The 19,549-nt window shown below is 36.7% G+C and overlaps 1 protein-coding gene across 4 annotated transcripts in view; it reads left to right on the plus strand.

Moving 5' to 3' along the window:
* EXOC6 (exocyst complex component 6) overlaps window positions 1-19,549 on the plus strand; it is a 207,209-nt gene that overhangs the window by 144,079 nt on the left and 43,581 nt on the right. For all 4 annotated transcript variants that reach the window (XM_068548220.1, XM_068548217.1, XM_068548218.1 and 1 more), the window contains one exon: window positions 12,410-12,551. In XM_068548220.1, the coding sequence (XP_068404321.1) occupies window positions 12,410-12,551 (142 nt within the window). The remainder of the gene's footprint in view (window positions 1-12,409; window positions 12,552-19,549) is intronic.

Here is a 19,549-nt window from a genome sequence, read left to right on the forward strand (position 1 = left end):
TAGAAAATAATGAATTTTCTGCAGGCTTATTTTTCTCTGCATAGGTGTTTATGGTAAATTCTAATTGTTTTGGCAGTGTTCTTGTTATATTTGTAGTTTTATGGAAACCAAAGTTTGAAGATAATACTAGTAGTTTTGGTGAAGCAGTCAAGATTCTCTGGGACTTGATTGTGAACGTTAATATCATGATGTGTCTGTGGTGAGGGCAGTGCTTTGGGAAAGCTCTCTGTGGTCACCTCATGCATGACAGGCCACACTTTGGAGATATTTTCCTTATCTGCAAATGAGTTCAATAAGAGTGTATAGCCTATAGATTTTTGTGAGGGTTAAATGAGGTAGTATAACATGAAATGTTTAGAAAAGTGCCTGGCATAAAATAAACACTCAAAAAATATTAGTTGTTATTATTACTTGTTTGTAAGACTATGCTTTTCCTGAATGCTTTTTCTCTACAACACTTACCCAAACTCCGCTTGTAGAAATCCCACTCAGTGCATAACACAGTGTGGTTCATGACCCAATGCAAATGTTTCTTTTTCACTCTGAGCCTAGTATTGTTCTCCTGAATTGCCTTAGCTTCTACCCTGTTTTAATGGCTTCATCACATTTTGCTTTTTATTGTATTTGTTCATCCTTTCCACCTCCAATTATAAGCTCTTGACGGCCAAAATAAGAACTCAAATGTTGTTTGAGTATAGATATCGAAAATTATTCTTATTTTTAAAAAAAATCTCATCTAGCATTTGAAATTTAAATGTTCCTAACCTATATTTTGTCTGTTCTGTTCTTATTTATATTATCAAAGTTCAAATTTTGATTATTGTAATTGTCTTCTAATTAGTCTCTGCCAATAGTCTCTCTTTATTGCAGTTCATCCTACATATCAAAACCAGATAATCCTTTCCAAAGCACAGTTTAATCTTATTTTCTGTATTCAAAAACTTCAGGGTCTCTCACTTATCTACTGAATTAAGTAAAAATTCCACAGGCTAACAAATAAATGATCTCAGCCTCTTTCTGATGCATTTCTGTCCATGATTCAACACGGGCATTTAAAGTGGAAAATTAACTGTGTCCTGGATCTAGCTTCAATTTTCTACCTTGTCTTCATTTATAACTGTAAAAATCTTGGATCTCTTCCAAAAGACATCTTTAATGTTACCTCTTTCATGAAGCTTTTGCTAATTCTGTTTAACCATATGTTGATACTTTGTGCCACTTTCATGGTACTATTTATATTTTGTCTTGTACTGTGGTTGTAGGCTTGCCTTCTTTCTGCTATTGGAATTTAAACTGTTTATGTTAGGAACTATATCTACTCATCATTGTATCTTCTATAGCACCTAAGCAGTGTCTTACATAGAGTAAGTGCTTGATAAGTATTTTTTAAAGTTAATATGAGAGAAATAGTGAAGAAATGGACTACTATAAAAGTCATTTTCTTTTTTTTTTTAATTTATTAATTTTATTTATTTATTTTTGACTGTGTTGGGTCTTCGTTGCTGTGTGCGGGCTTTTCTCTAGTTGTGGTGAGCGGGGGCTACTCTTCGTTGTGGTGCGCGGGCTTCTCATTGTGGTGGCTTCTCTTGTTGTGAAGCACGGGCTCTAGGTGCGTGGGCTTCAGTAGTTGTGGTGCATGGGCTTCAGTAGTTGTGGCTCTTGGGCTCTAGAGTGCAGGCTCAGTAGTTGTGGTGCACGGGCTTAGTTGCTTCGTGGTATGTGGGATCTTCCTGGACTAGGGCTCGAACCCGTGTCCCCTGCATTGGCAGGCGGATTCTTAACCACTGCGCTACCAGGGAAGCCCAAAAGTCATTTTCTTATATGTTTAAAAAGTGTGAAAAGTATACTGCAGGGAGTTCCCTGGTGGCCTAGTGGTTAGGATTCCGGGCTTTCACTGCCAGGGCCCGGGTTCAGTCCCTGGTCGGGGAACTGAGATCCTGCAAGCTGTGCGGCACAGCCAAGAAAAAAGAAATTACACTGCAAAAATCAGAATTTTTGAATCAAGAAATTTATTTGTCAAATATAGAATACTTTCTAGTTTTGAAGAGAAAGTTTGCAGACTATTATTTACAGACAGTAATTTAGAAAATGTCTATATGAGTGTGATTTAGTAAAGATGTTTTCAGTACTGATTAGAAATATTTGAAAGAATAATATAATAATTCAAATCACAACTCTCTAGATACAACTATAAATTTTGAAGAGTGATTAAAATAAAATAAAAGAACCTACAGCACCAAAATAACTGTTGCAAGTTGCTAACACTAAGGACAAACACTTTGACTCATGGAAGAGACAGACCCTCATGCTTTCACTTGACCTTTTTGCTCATTAAATGAATGTAGTAGTTAAGTACTTATTAAGCATGCTAACAGATTTCCTGCAGATAGACCATATGCATATTCAAAACGCAGAAGTGATACTAACCCTGCCATCCAAAAAAAAAACCTCAAATTGTTTCTTGTCCTGTATTTAAGAAGGAGGGATAGATTTTGGGATCAGTTTTAGATAAACATTCATGAGAAATTTAGAAAGATTTGGCACTTGAATGTCCAGTGTTTTGAAAAAGTTACTTATATGAGTAATTCTTTCTGTGGTGATAAATGAGGTATTTCTATGACACATTTTGATATTCATTTCCATACATTTATAATAAGTTACTTCCAAGTACACAGAAATCAACAAGAGCAAACCATTGACAGTATATCAGTGCATTGGAGAGAGAGAACTTTGAGAGAAAATGTACATGAAAAAGTTGAAAACAGTCAAAGCCCACTATTAGAAATAGAATTTATATTTTTTCTTAAGCTTTTTCATAAAGTAATAAAACAGTTAAGTTGTTTTCACTGCTGGAAGTTAATTACAAAAAAAAAAAGAAGCTTGCTTTTTAGTTGAAAATGAACATACTTGAATCTTATAACTTTCATCCTTTTAGGTATTAAGTTGCTGTCTCTATTAGCTAAATGCTGACTAATCTTGGTGAGAAATTTAATTTCATGAGTTTGTAAGTCTTATGTGTGTATGTAGCATAGCATACTTAAATATTTTCCTGCTGTCAAAGGTCGTAGAAAACGGTATTTTGAATTGCTCTTAATCAGGGCATATTGGAAGAAGTAGTAATAGAAGGCTTTTAGAAGGAAACAGCATGGGAGTTTTAGTAGGAAGCCAGTGGGCTAGGAGAGAACTACAAGAACGACCTGTAACAGATCAGGGAGATATAAACGGAAATAAGTAAAGTGGACTCTGGGACTTCCCTGGTGGTCCAGTGGGTAAGACTCTACACTTCCAGTTCAGGGGGCCTGGGTTTGATTCCTGGTCAGGGAACTAGATTCTGCATGCCGCAACTAAGAGCTCGCATGCCGCAACAAAGAGTCCACATGCTGCAACTAAGAGTGCGCATGCAGCAACTAAGACCCTGTGCGGCCAAAATAAATAAATAAATAAATATTTTAAAATAATAATAATAAAAAATAAAGTGGACTCTTCCCAGCCTATACAAATACACACAGTATTAGTACATACATGCATGTGCACACTTAAAAATATCCTATAACTTTACTCTTTAACGGCTGTAGATGAAATAAACTACACCATTGATGCAGGCTTTATGAGCAAAGGATCATTTTGAACAGGAAGATTCAGTATTAAAAACAAATGAAAATGTACCATCTAGCAGTTTCACTACCAGATGGCAGCAGAGAATTCATGTTTAGAAAGTTACTTGAATTTTTGCAGATAGGAATAAGTTCTAGGAATGCAAATGTTATCTTTCCCTTTAACCTGTATTACACAATAGAAAGAAAAAAATAGAAGATAGTTCTCTCCCCCCCACCCCCCCACCCCCGAGTTAAATAGGCAAAAGTCGAGATGGGGGAGGAAAAGAGACTAAAATATGTGGATAAGAGATTGTTTGAGTTGGAATTTATGTTTTATTGTGAGCAGATGAAGATAGCGAAAAGGAGGTCAGATCCCCTGGAGAGAAAGAAAGGAGATGGTAGGGAAAGATGTTGGAGTCAGAAGTTTCCTGTGCAAGCCAGGGTCTGGTGAGGCTAAAGAGCCCCTACTTTTTTTTTTCTTCCCTGTACGGAACAGACAGGAATGGATAAGGGTGAGGATAGAGCTGATGGGAGAGGTAGAACTGCTTTGGTGAATTCATATTTACAGAATGTTTGCAGGTCAGGTAGAGAAGACAAAATGCAACAGGCCAAGATGCTGATACATACTCATAAAAAGCTTATGCAAGACACTGTGATACAAAAAGTAAAGAGATTAGACTTTGCAGAGTGAAGTCCCAACAGAGGTGCATGTTTAGATGAATATTGCACATAGGGGAGGAATTCAGAAGATAAGCAACAACATTTTAATCACTTCATTTTCTTTCATTCAGGAGACTTTAAGCCTGGTAGGGAAGCTGTCATGTTTTAAATCTTTCTACCTCTTATGGAAATTGGTGTGGTAGATGGTAGCATTGAGATTTAAAGCCTTTGTCTGTTTGGAAACAAGAGGGGGGCAGTTGACCTACTTATTTTTCACTCTCAGGGTATTGTTGAATGTCATTTGCAAGATTGTCTTTAGAAAAAAAAGGTAAGTAGATAACTTACCTTGTTTGCTCCCTGCTCCTGAAACTGAGCGGGGCCCTGTGAGGCTCCCGGTCATGGAGGCCTCTTTTTTTTGTCCCCCATTTCTTGTAGGCAAGACTCCAGCCTCCATGACCTTGACTGAGTTCCAAAGGGCAGATTTTGAACAGTTGCTAATCAAGGAAGGAGCAGCCAAGAAACCACCTGAGGCCAGATTATAGGGACCAGAGAAGCTCATCAAGATTAGGAGACCACCTGAGACCCTGCACACACCCTAGTCTTGTCAGCAGCCCCACCCTTTGGAAGCATTGTTATAAAACTCCTTATCAAATCCTCCTGGGTTGGGACACATAGTTTTTCAAGGCAGGAGACTGCTGTGTCCCCCTTTGGCTGGCAAAGAATTGATAATAAAGCTATCCTTTTCTCCTTCACCCAAAACTCTGTCCCCGAGATTTGGTTCAGCACCGGTGTACAGAGAAGCTGAGCTTTCGGCATCACTCGTTTGTATGAGTTTTGTTTTGTTTTAATATGTATCCTCCCCTCACATGATACATTTCCCTGACTCTTTTAAACTCCTATCCCAGGTACCCCCTCAACTGGAAGTGACTCTAACAGTATTTACCCCAGCCACATTCCCACAATCTAGGATTTAGCCCAGTGAAGTTACTTGTTCAAAAAGCCCTTAACATTCTGGATGAGTATACCCAAAACCTTTGAAAATTCCCAACTATGAGAATACTGCTGTGCCATGTAATTTCTTTCAGAAATGGTATAAAATATAATTGAAAACTGTAGACCTTAGCGAGAGTTACTTTATCCATGTCAGCTAACAGAAGACAGCAAAGCCACATTGACTTGGGGAGGTTGGGACTTTGACTGCATTCAGTCTGAGGGGTTCCTCCCTGCCCAATACCTGTTTCACAGAGCAAGTAATTCAAATGTGTGCCTCAGCAAATGAAGCCCTACTTGTACTGGATTCTCAGAGTCATTCTTAGAAGATTGAAACCTAAACATAAATCCTTGAATGACAAAGGCCTGCTCTGTGCTGTTTATATATACATGGCTATGTTTATAATATATCAGCCACCTCTTGGCTTGGGTGACATTTGTCCGTTTTACTAATGATCATGTGGAAATGAAACTGTGTAACTCAGGTTGGGACTTGAACCCACGGGCCAGGACTTGAACCTGGCCAAAACCCAGATTGGGACTTGAACCCACGGTCTTTTAACTGAGATCACATGCCTGATCTCAGGACTTAATGAAGCTCAGGTTCTTGATGTCTCATCGCAGAAAGAATTCAGTGAGAGACAAAGTGATAGGTAAGAAGTGATTTATTAGAGAGAAACACGCTCCACAGACAGAGTGTGGGCCATCTCAGAAGGTAAGAAAGGTACCAGGGTATGGGGTTGTCAGTTCTTATAGGGGTGGGTAATTTCATAGGCTAATGAGTGGGAAGAGTATTATAGCTATTTTGGGGAAGGGGTGGGGATTTCCAGGAATTGGGCCACCACCCACTTTTTGACCCTTATGGTAGGCCTTGGAACTGTCATGGCGCCTGTGGGTGTGTCATTTAGCTTGCTCATGTGTTACAGTGAGCGTATACTGAGGCTCAAGGTCTAGTAGAAGTCGACTGGTCCACCATCTTGGACCTAGTTGGTTCTAATCAGTTTATGTCGTGTCCTTGGGCTCTGTCATTCTTTTAAAGGTTGTGCCCTGCCCCCTTCCCTCCTGTTTCAGAAATAATCTATGTTGTCTAACCTGTTAGTGATTCTGACAACTTCTTTGTAAATTTTAAGTCATACTAAGGTTGTGAAATAGTACATTTTAATGATTATATTAGCCCTAATACTCTGAGCTGGATGCTTATGTAAAAAAATGAGGCTATGACTCTGCTATCACAGAGCTGTTGCTTTGATAACAGTTCCTGGGATACTTTGGATTTTCAGTCTTAATTCTTGTGGCTTGACCATAGTATTCAGTCACCATGTGGAAACTTCTCTTGCATTTCTTACATTTGCCAAGTGAGAAAGTTATAGGGTCTTGATATTTTATTGCTTCCCTACTTAAACATGCACCTAATTGCCTAATTTGCTGTTATCAAGTAGATTTAAGAGGTAGGAAAAATCTTTCAGTTCCTACATAGTACAAACTAGCTCCCTCTTTGTGCTATTTCGGACAAGAGTGCTTGCAGCTTTTACCATTTTATCCAGATTTCTGGTATAATCAGTAGCTTCAAAACCTTGACCTCTTCTAGACTTTCACTGCTCTACTTGTCCTTGCATTCTCTTTCTGCCTATTAAAGTTAGGAGCAGTTTGAAGATGTCATGGGACTGCCATGACAGCAACAATGATACTTGCAGAAAGCTAAAAATCTGGGTGTTACATGTCATCAAAGGCCACATTCAAAAGATTGTTTAAAAAAAAGAAAAAGGCCACCAAAGTTTGATGAGACCTATGGTTGGGATAAGGAAGCTGAGATAAGGCATGAAATAGAAATGTGCCATATATTACAAGTGTCCTGAAGTTTTCCAAGTTTGGGGAATTTTTTTTCCAACCTTGCGATACTTCTATTTTATTTAATCCGTGTGTGTGTGTGTGTGTGTGTGTGTGTGTGTGTGTGTGTCCCGAGAGCAAGCCTTTATGTTATGTGTTGTATCCTTATGATTGAGAGTTGTTTAGAGGAGAAAAGCCTAAGAGGGGAAAAAGGGAATTCATAATTGACTTTGGGAATTGTGGTTAACTGATGTGATAACCAATTCTGTGGTGTCTAGAGCTACTTAGATGAGGACAGAGAGAGTATGAGAGGAATAGAGAGGTGTGAAGGAGGTATTTTAGAGAACGTTAGGGGTGTTAGAATAAGTATATTTTGATAGACCTATGAATTTTGGGGGCATAATCTCAAAACTGTGTCTTCAAGATAGTGTTAAAGTTATTATTAAAACTCACTAAAGGAATTCATCTTGATATTTAAACCTTTATAACTCATCTGTTCTGTAGTATTGGGAATCGGAGACATTTCAGTTTTATATAGAGTGTTCAGCCAGAAAATAGATTAAAACATAACTTACTAGGTAAAGGAATCTTTGTGCATTTGTGAAATCACCTTGGAGATATTTTCATGTTTTAGGTATTTTTTTCCTGATTTAATAACATTCTTTACATTTGAGTAAATGTAGTTTCATATAGTAAAATTTAAATTAGTGATTCTTATGTAAAAGAGAAAGAAGAAGAATAGATTTCTTAGAATGTCTACTTTTCAACTAGGCATCATTTTTCAATTAAGAATTTATTTCTAATTTTATTGTTTACTCCATATTTGATGAAAGACTTCACTCTTTTGGACTATGTGTTTTAAAAGGCTAAAAATTGTAGCTCTTTAGGAGACTGACCAATTCATCAAAATACTTCTTTTCGTCTTTTGTCTTCCCTCCGAAAAGGCTATTTCATAGTCTCATAACTGAAATTCATGAAGCAAACTGAGAGGCAGTAAGTTTGAATAATATAGCAGTATTTTACTATTTTTATTTAACTAACTTTAAAAATTAATAACAACTTTAAAAAGCCACATAGAATCAGAATTAATAAATTTGCTTATCAATGTTAGATTTAATATTCAAATTGACCATGATTTTATTTGTTTTCCAGTTTTTCCTGACAAGAGTTACATAACCTTTCAAAACAAAACCTGTTATCAATTTAAAGATTAATAAATACAGCACATAATATTTCTGAGGCTATATTTTTTTAACTTAAATAAAAAGTAGCTTTTTGTGCCAAGTTGATCTTTTGTGGGGGTATAAATAAAGGAAAGTGGATTCTCCGGGGATCATTAAGGAAAGTAGACCAACGCAGAAAGAATGGTTGTGATTTCAAGAGTACATTTTTATGTTAAATGTATTTGAGAGAATGAAAGCAGCATTGAAAAATGCTTTCAAATAAGTACTATTGAAATCAAACCTTCCTTCTTTATTAGGCCTTTGAAATAAGAGAATGGTGAGACAAATGAAAACTTCAAATGAAAATTTAAATGTGTCAAATTAGTTTTTAAGTATTCTACATTTCTCCTACTATTATACGAGAGTAGATCTATCAAAACATTACTTTGAAACCAAAACAGTTTTGAGCTATAATCTAATAAAATGTGTTGTATTTTTGTTACCATGTCATTTTACGACGTTTCAAAGGAAGCAGAGTATCTTTAGCCTAATCTATAATAGTAAATTATTTTGAAAATTTGGCTTGACATACAAACAGATGTGTTTTCTTGATTCCTTTTAAACTGAGGATTGGTGGTTTGTGGTTTATTGTTCCTGTGATTGGCATTAAAAGCCTTATTTCACAGCTTGCAGTGAGGGACTATTAGGTAAAGAGTGTCTGTGTTCCACAAACTAAATTCAAAAAGTGTCAATCAAGGTCTCACATAGGTTACTTAGAGAATGAGTTTTCTTACTGATTTCACCAAATGTCACCTCATGCTGTCTTTGATTGGCACAGCCTGGCAGGGAGGATGGATGAATCTGTCACCGACCGGTTAATTGTGTTGCTGGTCTCAGTCTGACATTAGGTCTTTGACTCTTAAGTGGCTCAATACAAAACAAATTAGCAGATTGTAGTCATATTTCTCATTCTATATGCTTTGACTTTGTTGAATGCAGTCCATAAATCATATTGACTGACACACAAGTAAATGATGAAAGCTGCTTTTGAGACATGGATCTAGAAAGCAGCACTGTGAAGGTGCCATGGAAGGATGCATATGGTTGACCCTTTGGAATTTCCTAGGAGCCAAATGTCTCTTTACCACAATTGTTCTTAGAAGAAAAGCTTTTGAGTAATGCAAAAAGGATCTAATATGTCAGCAGATTCTCTTTTACAAGTTCCTTTGAAATATAAGAAGTTTGTCCAAGGGTTTTCTCTCTTTACAAGTTGTTTTTCAGCAAAATGTTAGATCAGGGTAAAAAAGTAGTTATGTTTAAAAGTTTGGCAGGTGTTTTTACTTATTTACTGAAATTTATGTTGTTAAAGAGGAGAATGTTAATAATAGTTGCAATTAATTTTTCAGATGAGGACAGCAGAAATTTCTAGGTGCTTGATATTAAATGTGCTGTGTTTTCTCAGTCACTTCACTTAATTATTTTGCTTTGTTTGTTGTAATGTTAAAAACCAGAGCATCTCTAATGAAAAAGGCTAGTTTTTAAAGATAGTTGTAAAAGTACTTAGATTATTTTTGTTCTAGAAAGTGATACAGTATTAAAAGGATCAACAATAATAGCAAAATAGTGTTCAGAAAGGGGTGTTTTGGTTATACAAAAGTGTACCAAGGGCTACGGGCATCAAAAATGAATTGCCAGAGATGTTTTTGGGATGTGCAAGTTTCTGGAACATGGAAATTTTCTGTCTCAAAATAAGTAATAGATAAAATTTAAGAATATTTGTTCACATTTTATAGTCAGGAAGTAGACATTTAAAAAAAGTATAATCTTACAGAATATAACTTTAAATATTTAAAGGATTTGAACCTTTGATATTAATTTTGAGCTATAAAAAAGGAAGAATTTTTCATTTGAATATTTTACAAATATTTTAAACTTCTATCTTTGAGAACAATAAGCCTGTATTTAATATGCATAATCAAAGGAAATTTTATATTAAGATTTTATTATTACATATGTTATTTAAACAAAAAGCTAAACGTGTGTGTGTGTGTGTGTGTGTGTGTGTGCGCGCGCGTGTGTGCATGCGCACACACATATGTTTTCATTACCTATATCCTCCAAATTTATGGAATAGCCTGAATTTTTGTACTAGTACCATCATTTTGGCTCCAGTACTATTGCTACATAGTCATTTGTAGCATCTGAACCTGTGTTAAAATTTAAAGATCACCTTAAAATAATACCACTAACATTATGTAATGTGTTTGTTTATGAAATGAATGTAATAATAATTGTTTTGGCAATTTATTAATCTGCTTTTGCAGTTAGTACATTATAGTGGCAACATAAGTAGGACATGGAGCTGATTTGATGGAGAAGTACATTAAACTAAAATGCACTAGTTGTTCCATTTGGTCAAAATGACATTTCCATTAACTATTCTCAAGCCTATTACAATGTAATTAAATTACATGCCATTGATTTCTTCTTTTTCTGTCTCTCTCCTGCCCCTCATTCATATTGATATTATTCTGCTTGGGGAATGGAGCTGCATGTCTCCTAGACTAATTCCTCTTGGGTTTGGGGGGTCTTGAAGCATGCTGGGTTTTGCATTGTTTGTTACATTCCTTTTTGGCAGTTCATCAGTATCTGTCAAATATATTGTTTGCATCAGCTTCTATCTCTAAAGTTTTTGATTTAGATATTGGCATTCCATTTCAGATGCACAGTTTTTCCACTGCGCATAGTGTCTAAATGCTGAAGACTCATAAAAGATTCATAAAGGTTGCTTGTTTCTAGTCTGACTTTAAATGTGTAATTTAATGAACAGCTGTTCTAGTAAACTTGAAAATATATTTATGTTTGTTCTTACTTTTCTAACAGATCAACCCTATGTAAACATTTTTGCATCTATTATAGCATTTATGTTTGGAAGATTTTCATGATTTTGTAGCTTTATTGGCCTTTGTGATAAGTAGGAAAAAAAATATAATTATCAAATATCACTGGGTAAACATTTGTTAATGAGAATGAGGCAAAACACAGCACATCTTCCAAATGTCATTATTTCTAACCCTGTTCCTAGATCTTTGAATCCTATCATGGGAGTCAATCCATCACCAAATCACATACTTGTGGTTTGGAGATAGCCATACTAGGAGCAGCATTACACTGGAAAACTTTACCTAAAATAGTTTTTGTAATATTTTCTTTTAAACTTTTAGTTGAAATAAAAAGCCTGCTTAGAAGAACAATTTATACTAAAAGCAATATTATATTGTGATCCCTGTAATCTTAGGGGCTAAACATTTAAAATTATTTTTTATCATTTTAAAGAAGATATAGCTTGAATCAAGGCTGTCAGTCAAAATTCATGTAGAGTTTTAGGAGCTTATTATAGTAGAAAATATAACGATATATATACTAAAAGACAACCACAAGTATTTATAGCTCACTTAACTACATATTTCTAAATTATCAGATGATTTTAAAACTTAATTGCTAAAACTAAATGAAGATCTGTAGATGACTGTGAAGTCATATTGGTATGCAAGCTTCTTTTTTTTCCCTCCTAATTGAAGCTGGGCTACAAACTAATGTTCCTATTAGAAGTAAGGACTTAATGACTCAAAGTATATTTTATAAAGTATATTTTATATATTACATACATATCAAAGTATATATTATAAAGCATATTAGGTATAGTTTCAATTCTAATAAATTACACTATTAACTTTTTAAATTCTTGGCTTGGTTAATTCTATAAAGGAAAGCTTAAAGAGCATTATATGAATAAAATGTTCTGTCAACGTGACAGTTACTTTATGTCACAAATGTCATATTTTAATGTGCATTTTTAAAAATACTTGAGGCATTTCAAGAGATCTGAAATAATAAATAATGGGTTTTAAACTTGTACTTTAATTTTTCTGCATGCAGTTAGAACTTTAATGATATTTATATCCTGAGAAGGACAAGTCAACAGAATATTACTTTCAATTCCTATGCTAAAAGACAGCCACTCAGAATACAGAAAGAGAAAGGCCAATAATTACTATTCTACCAAAAAACAACAACAAAAAAATGCCATGTATATAAATTTTGTGATACACGATGATATATTTATATGTTTGTTTGTTTGTTTATTTTTTGGTTTGGATATTTGTATAACAGGGGAAGGTTGCCCAGACTGCTTGCATGTCAGCCTGCCAGCATCTGTCAACATCATTAATGCAGATGCTCCTGGACAGTGAGTTAAAACAGATAAGCATGGGAGCCGTTCAGCAATTTAACTTAGATGTCATACAGTGTGAATGTAAGTACCTTATTGGTTAAATCTGATGCATTTCTAAGAATCTATATTTAAATTATATGAAAAAATGGTATATAGTAGGATAGTTCATAAAGGAGGGAAGAGGCCTGATTCAGTTAAACTTTCGGCAGCCTTAGAAGCAACTTCTTTCCAACAAGAGAAAAATATCTCAGTTTCACATTTAGGGCCTCTAGAGCGGGGGTCCCCAACCCCTGGGCCGCGGACCGCTACTGGTCCACGGCCTGTTCAGAACCGGGCCGCACAGCAGGAGGTGAGCGGCGGGCAGGCGAGCGAAGCTTCATCTGCCGCTCCCCATCGCTCCCATTACCGCCTGAGCCATCCACCCCCCCTCACCCCCCACCCCCCTGCCCATGTTAAGGTTGTCTTCCACGAAACCGGTCCCTGGTGCCAAGAAGGTTGGGGACCTCTGCTCTAGAGAGGCACTGAAGTGACAATCCAGACTGGATAATTAAAAAGGTGATTCATTTATGATTCATTTTTTTTCCTTTATCCCTTCTTTTGGTCATTCTTGTCTTCTTGCCAGGACTCTCCTGACGTTTGTAGTCAGTGAATGAAATTATTCCAAGTTTGTCATTCTCACTTTCCGGTAAATAACTTTCCAGATACCTGCTAAAGAATAATCTTAGGACCCTGTGTTCCAAGTGAAGCTTCTTTTATATTCTGAAATTTTGATTCTCTTTCCCAAAGAATTTCTCAAGTCTTTACCTTTACCATTGTTTTTCACTTTATTTTCTTTAGGTGACAAGTTAGCAGATTCCATAATCTAATGTTGACATTAGCCAGTCACCTTCAAAATTGAATGTGCTATTTAGTTATTCCCCTTGTTATATATACTTCTAGATGTAGGTTACCCTTATACAGAACATGAGTTTATGGAACAATTTTTTGCATTACTTTCAAATGACTGGTACACTGATTAAATGATGAAAATCCCTGGTTGACAGTTTAGTCAGGCACCACTGTTGATAAATTGAAAATCAGTGGGGCACAAGAAGGATTATAAAATATTTATTTGGGCAGATTTTACAATAATATATTCTCTGTGAAAGACGTTAAAAAATTAAATGTCGGTGGCTTGCACCTGAAGCAGGAGTGACAGATTTTTTTTTTCAACAAGTAAAAAATATTTGTCTGCTTCTGTATGTAAGGCATTCTGCTAGGAAAAACATATTAATATTAAAAAGAATAATCATATAGGCTCTTTGATCAAGATCAATTGTTTATTACACAAAAAAAGAAATGCAAAGTTTTAAAAAACCCACCTATTTACTTCAAAAAAAGAGAAATACTGATCTACAAAGCAAAAGAAAGATAGTTTTTCCCTAGGGAAGAGAAGGATTCATTTTCTTTTCCTAGAAAGCATTTCTAATTTTATCAAATTAGAAAACCTTTATATATTTCTTTCTCAAAATAAAACTATCATTTACAAAATGATATTTATCTTGTATTTACAAAAATATTTACCAAAAAGCACTTTTTAAAATGTTTCTAACTCAAAGTAATTGTTAATTCATTCTACGAATAATTTGAAACTGATTTCTTAAAGTTCTTTAAAAGCTATGTTACGAGGGAATTCCCTGGCAGTCCAGTGGTTAGGATTCCGCAATTTCATTACAAGGGCCTGGGTTCGATCCCTGGTAGGGACCTAAGATCCCACAAGCTGTGCCACATGCCAAAAGGAAAAAAAAAGTTGTCTTATGAGATAATTTCAGTATGATAATGTTTATGTAAACATTTTACATATATATTGCTTGAGGGTGGTTGAGCCCTTTATTGGCATTTGGTTGTGTCTTCTCAATTAGATATTTTTGTTAAAAAATGGAAATTACTGTTTGGTTAGGCAGCTTCAGGTACCTAGAGCTTTTCTCTGTCCTCTTACCTCTCCATGAAGAGTAAGCCTAACTATACTTAGAGAAAGGCACATAAAACACAAAACTTTGCCTCTCTGTTACATCATAGGACAGTTTCTCCCTTCAGTTACTTATTTGGGTGGAGTTACTGAAGGCTCCTTTTAAAATGTTGATGTTTTCTTAAAAGACTAATCTCTTGGAAGAGATTATACCTAAGTACAATGTATAACTCAGTTAAAGATGTCTGGGGTCAAGTGCAAGAGGAATAAACCCTAGCCTGATGGGGGCCAAGGTTCTGGTACTATAGATACGGAAAGGGAGAAACCAGGACTCAAAGACAAACCACAAAAAATAACTCGGCTTCCTATAAGATTATGGCTGTGGTTGGCTCTGCTCCTTAATTTTTATCAAATATTACTTAATCATTACTTTATACAGTATCACGCATTCAGTACTCACTGAACAAATAAAAATTGACATTACATTTTTTTTTTTCCCCATTGGCCACACCACGAGGCTTGTGGGATCTCAGTTCCCCAACCAAGGATCAAACCCGGGCCCCCGGCATTGGAAGCTCAGAGTCCGAACCACTGGACCACCAGGGAATTCCCTGACATTACATTTTTCATGTTTATTCCACTCTCTTTCTGGTGCAAAAGAATTGTCTACTCCCCAACTCATGACTTTTAGTGATTGATACATAAATCACTTAAAAATGAAACTTAGGGGCTTCCCTGGTGGCTCAGTGGTTGAGAATCTGCCTGCCAATGCAGGGGACATGGGTTCGAGCCCTGGTCTGGGAAGATCCCACGTGCCGCAGAGCAACTAGGCCCGTGAGCCACAACTACTGAGCCTGCGCGTCTGGAGCTTGTGCTCCGCAACGAGAGAGGCCGCGACAGTGAGAGGCCCGCGCACTGTGATGAAGAGTGGCCCCCCCGCTCGCCACAACTAGAGAAAGCCCTCGCACAGATACAAAGACCCAACACAGCCATAAATAAATAAATAAACAAACAAATAAATAAATAAATAAAAAGAAACTTAGCTTTCTCTAATAATATGTTCAGAGAATTTTAGTTTTCATCCCCTTTTTTTTTTGGCCGCGCCACGCAGCTTGCAGGGTCTTAGTTCCCTGACCAGGGATCGAACCTGTGCCCCCTGTAAAGGAAGCATGGAGTCCTAACCTCTGGACCTCCAGGGAATTCCCTTCATCCCTATTTTAAATAGTGGTTTTGTTTGTTTTTTAATCTGGAAGAAAGCAATTTTTTAAAATACAAGGTTTATTTTCAGTATTACTGCTGTGTGTATGCTTTCTACATATTGGGGCAGGGAAAGGAGAAGAAAGGGAGACAGGAAAAGGAATTTGGCTAGGTAAGAGGAAGGCTAGAATGTATGGTAAATTTGTGAAGAGAAGGAACCTGGATGCCTTAGGAATCAACTGGGATATGGAGAAAATAGGCAGATAGTTAAGATGTAGAATCCTAAGAACTAAACGATCATTGAGTTTCACCACCCGCCTAGTAGTACATACTCAACATACTCCTACCTTGAAACACACTCTAAAATAACCCTGTCAAGTAGTTGTCCAGCTATTCCTTGAACATTTAATTTGGGAGATTAACTACTCTTCAGAAAATGAGTTTGCATTTAATATATTACTCTGTCAGTTTCTCACATTGAGCTGCAGTTGTTTTCTCTAAACTTCTCCTAATGGACCTAGTTCTGCCTTAGGGCTAGAGTCACCACTAGTCCATATTGTGCCTTTGTGCAAATTAGAAAAGATATTCCCACTGAAGGGAAAAAGTCCTCCAGTGTTGTCCCCTTTCTATGAATTAGAAAAAAGTTTACCCTTTTTCCAGCTGGACACCCCCACCAAGGCACATGACTTATCAAGTGAAATGTGAGCTAGATTTCAGCCCTTGTTCCCTCCCCACTCCTCTCCTCAGCTGGGCACCTGTGTATAGTAAGCAGTCTGATAACTGCAGGTGGCAGTTCTGCTTAGGGTCATACAGAGAAAACCGAGTCTTCATCCACAAGCCAGTTATATGAAAACTGCTCTCATATCTTTCTGAATCTTCTGAAGGCCAGAGATAAACAATTCCTCTTACTGTTCTCATGTGATAATGATTTTAGGTCCAAAGCTCTTCTTTGAACAAACTGGTTTGACTGCCTTCTGTTTAATGTCTGATACCCAAAGTTGAATACAGAGATACCCAGGTGTGGGAGAACCAGTATAATATGTAGTTGGACTATCAAATGCATTGTTCCATATTTTGTACTTTATTAGTAAAATCCAAACTGTTATTACCTTTTTTGGTTACCAGAGTATACTCTCGAATCATTGAAGCTGTAGCGTTCTAAAATGTCTTTATCTTTCTCTTTTTTTGTGTGTGATTGTCAAGCTTTGTTTTTCTTATACTTGTATGATTAGTTTTTGTTTTAGGATTTTAAGATTATCCCTATTAAATTTTATTTTAAGATTTGTCCCACAGCTAGCCTATTGAGATCTTTTTATATCAAAATTTAATATCATCTGCAGATTTGTAATCATGCTTTTATTTAACAAGGTCATTAGCAAAATGTTGAACAAAACTTGATATCTGTATCCTGATATGTAGTACATCAGTGATTCTCAAAACACGGTTCCCAGATGAGCAGCAACAGTACCATCTGGGAACTTGTTAGCAGTGTGAATTCTTTTTTTATTTTATTTTCTTTATTTTCTTTATTTTTTTTAGCTGCATTGGGTCTTAGTTGCAGCATGCGGGATCTTTCATTTGTGGCGCACAGGCTTCTCTCTAGCTGTGGCATGCGGTTTTCTCTTCTCTAGTTGTGGCACGTGGGCTCCAGAGCATGTGGGCTCTGTAGTTTGCGGCACTCAGGCTCCCTCATTGATGTGCTCGAGTTCAGTAGTCGTGGCACGCGGGCTTAATTGCCCTGTGGCGTGTGGGATCTTAGTTCCCCGATCAGGGATCAAACCTGCGTCCCTTGCACTGGAAGGTGGATTCTTTACCACTGTACCACCAGGGAAGTCCCAGCAATGTGAATTCTTGAACCCCACCTGCTGAATTGTGAATTCTGGGCACAGGACATAGCACTTTCTTTTTGAGTAGGCCTTTCAGGTGATACTGATGCACAGTAAAGTTTGAGAACCACAACATTACATGGGTCTATCTGTTCATATTGACTTAGATCCATTATTCAAAATCTTGGGTATCTTTAGATTTCTTCATCTAGTTGCTAATTCCCTAGTTGAATCTAACTCATAGTTTAGAATCTAAATCATAGCTCAAAGTTATGAGCAACTTTGCCAGATGCCTTGCTGGTATATAGGGATAATAATGGCCATTGAATTTTCCTCATCTACCAGTCTAATTACTTTTTCAAAGAAGAAAATGTTACTACTCTGATTCTTCATAAACCCATATTGATTCATAGTAATTACTTTCCCTTCAAGAGGCTCAGAAACTATTACTTAAAAGTCTGTGACCGGGGACTTCCCTGGTGGCACAGTGGTTAAGAATCCGCCTGCCAATGCAGGGGACACAGGTTCGAGCCCTGGTCCGGGAAGATCCCACATGCCATGGAGCAAGTAAGCCCGTGTGCCACAACTACTGAGCCTGTGCTCTAGATCCCGCGAGCCACAACTACTGAGCCCACGTGCCGCAACTACTGAAGCCTGCACACCTAGAGCCCATACTCTGCAACAAGAGAGGCCAGTGCAATGAGAAGCACGCGCACTGCAGCGAAGAGTAGCCCCCGCTCGCCTCAACTAGAGAAAGCCCCCATGCAGCAACAAAGATCCAACGCAGCCAAAAAAAAAAAAAAAAAAAAAAAGTCTGTGACTGGTTTGTGGGATTAACATAAAATCCTACTAGTCTGTTTTACACTAGTAAGAAATCCAGAGTCCAAGGAAGTTAGATAGCAGAGATCAGGAACTAGATACCGTAAAACGACCAAAGATCTTGGGTATCTCAAGAAAGGCTTAAGTCAAAGAATTTAAGCAATAAGAGGTTAACATCAAATATAAGCATCAAGAATGGCCTTTATTCTGAATTAAATTTTATAATTTGGTTTGATTATTTTTCCATCCTCATTACTTTGTAAAAACATTATGCATATATTTCCTAAGCCTTAAAATGTCAGTCTGCAGGTAGAAACAAATAGCACAACCAGCTGAAGTTGGGGAGGCAGAAAGTTAAGAATAATTCAGTTTCTCATATCATTCAGCCATGTGCTTTTAGTTTTTGTTTTTGTTTTTTTCTGGTAGTGAAAGAATTGTCACTGATCCATCTATGTACTCATTTTTTCAAACAGTGTGTGCCCTTTTTCCCTGGTATTCCTTGCGACACACATGCTTATGAGTTAAATTGGCTTGAGCTCAAATTTCAGTCTGTAACTGAATTTTTTCCATGTAGAGTCAACTGATTTGTAGGGAAGATTCATTTATTCAGATGTTTAATGAGAACCTACTACCTGTTATTACTGGGAAATCAAAGATGAATCAGGTTTCAAAGATCTCACATACTAGATGGGGAGGAAACAGACATGTAAATAACTATAATAGAACATAAATTCTTTATAGAAGTATATATCACTTGTAGAGAAGGAGCAATTAATCCTACATGCCATGGGGTTGAAAAGATTGACTATCATAGAAGTGAAATTTGAGTCTTAAAGGATGAGTCAGGTTTCATCAAAAGCAAGGAAGGGCATTCTGAGCAGAGGGAATGGCATAGGCAAAAGTGCCGTGATGAGAGAATGCTTAGGGAATCTTCATACAGTCTTGTGTAGCTAGACTACAAGATGCATGATTGAAAGTATTGAAAGATATGGCTGAGAAAAGTTAGACTTCTGAATGCTTGGACTTTATTTAATAAGCAATAGAGATCCATTGAAGCTTTTTAATCAGGACCATGACACGATGAAGTCTATATTATAGAAAGTTAACTCTGTGTCATGTGGAAATTGAACTGAAATGAGAGAGGTACTACAAGTAGGAAGACCTGTTAAAAGACTATTGAACTTTTTCCTGTGAAGGATAGAAAGAGCTTGACTTTGGGCAGTGGGAATGAAGAGAAGAGGATGGATTTCAGACATTTTGAAAGGAGGAGGAGGGAATACATAAAATTA

The sequence above is a fragment of the Eschrichtius robustus genome, chromosome 7 (genome assembly GCF_028021215.1).
Source record: "Eschrichtius robustus isolate mEscRob2 chromosome 7, mEscRob2.pri, whole genome shotgun sequence".
Classification (NCBI taxonomy): Eukaryota; Metazoa; Chordata; class Mammalia; order Artiodactyla; family Eschrichtiidae; genus Eschrichtius; species Eschrichtius robustus.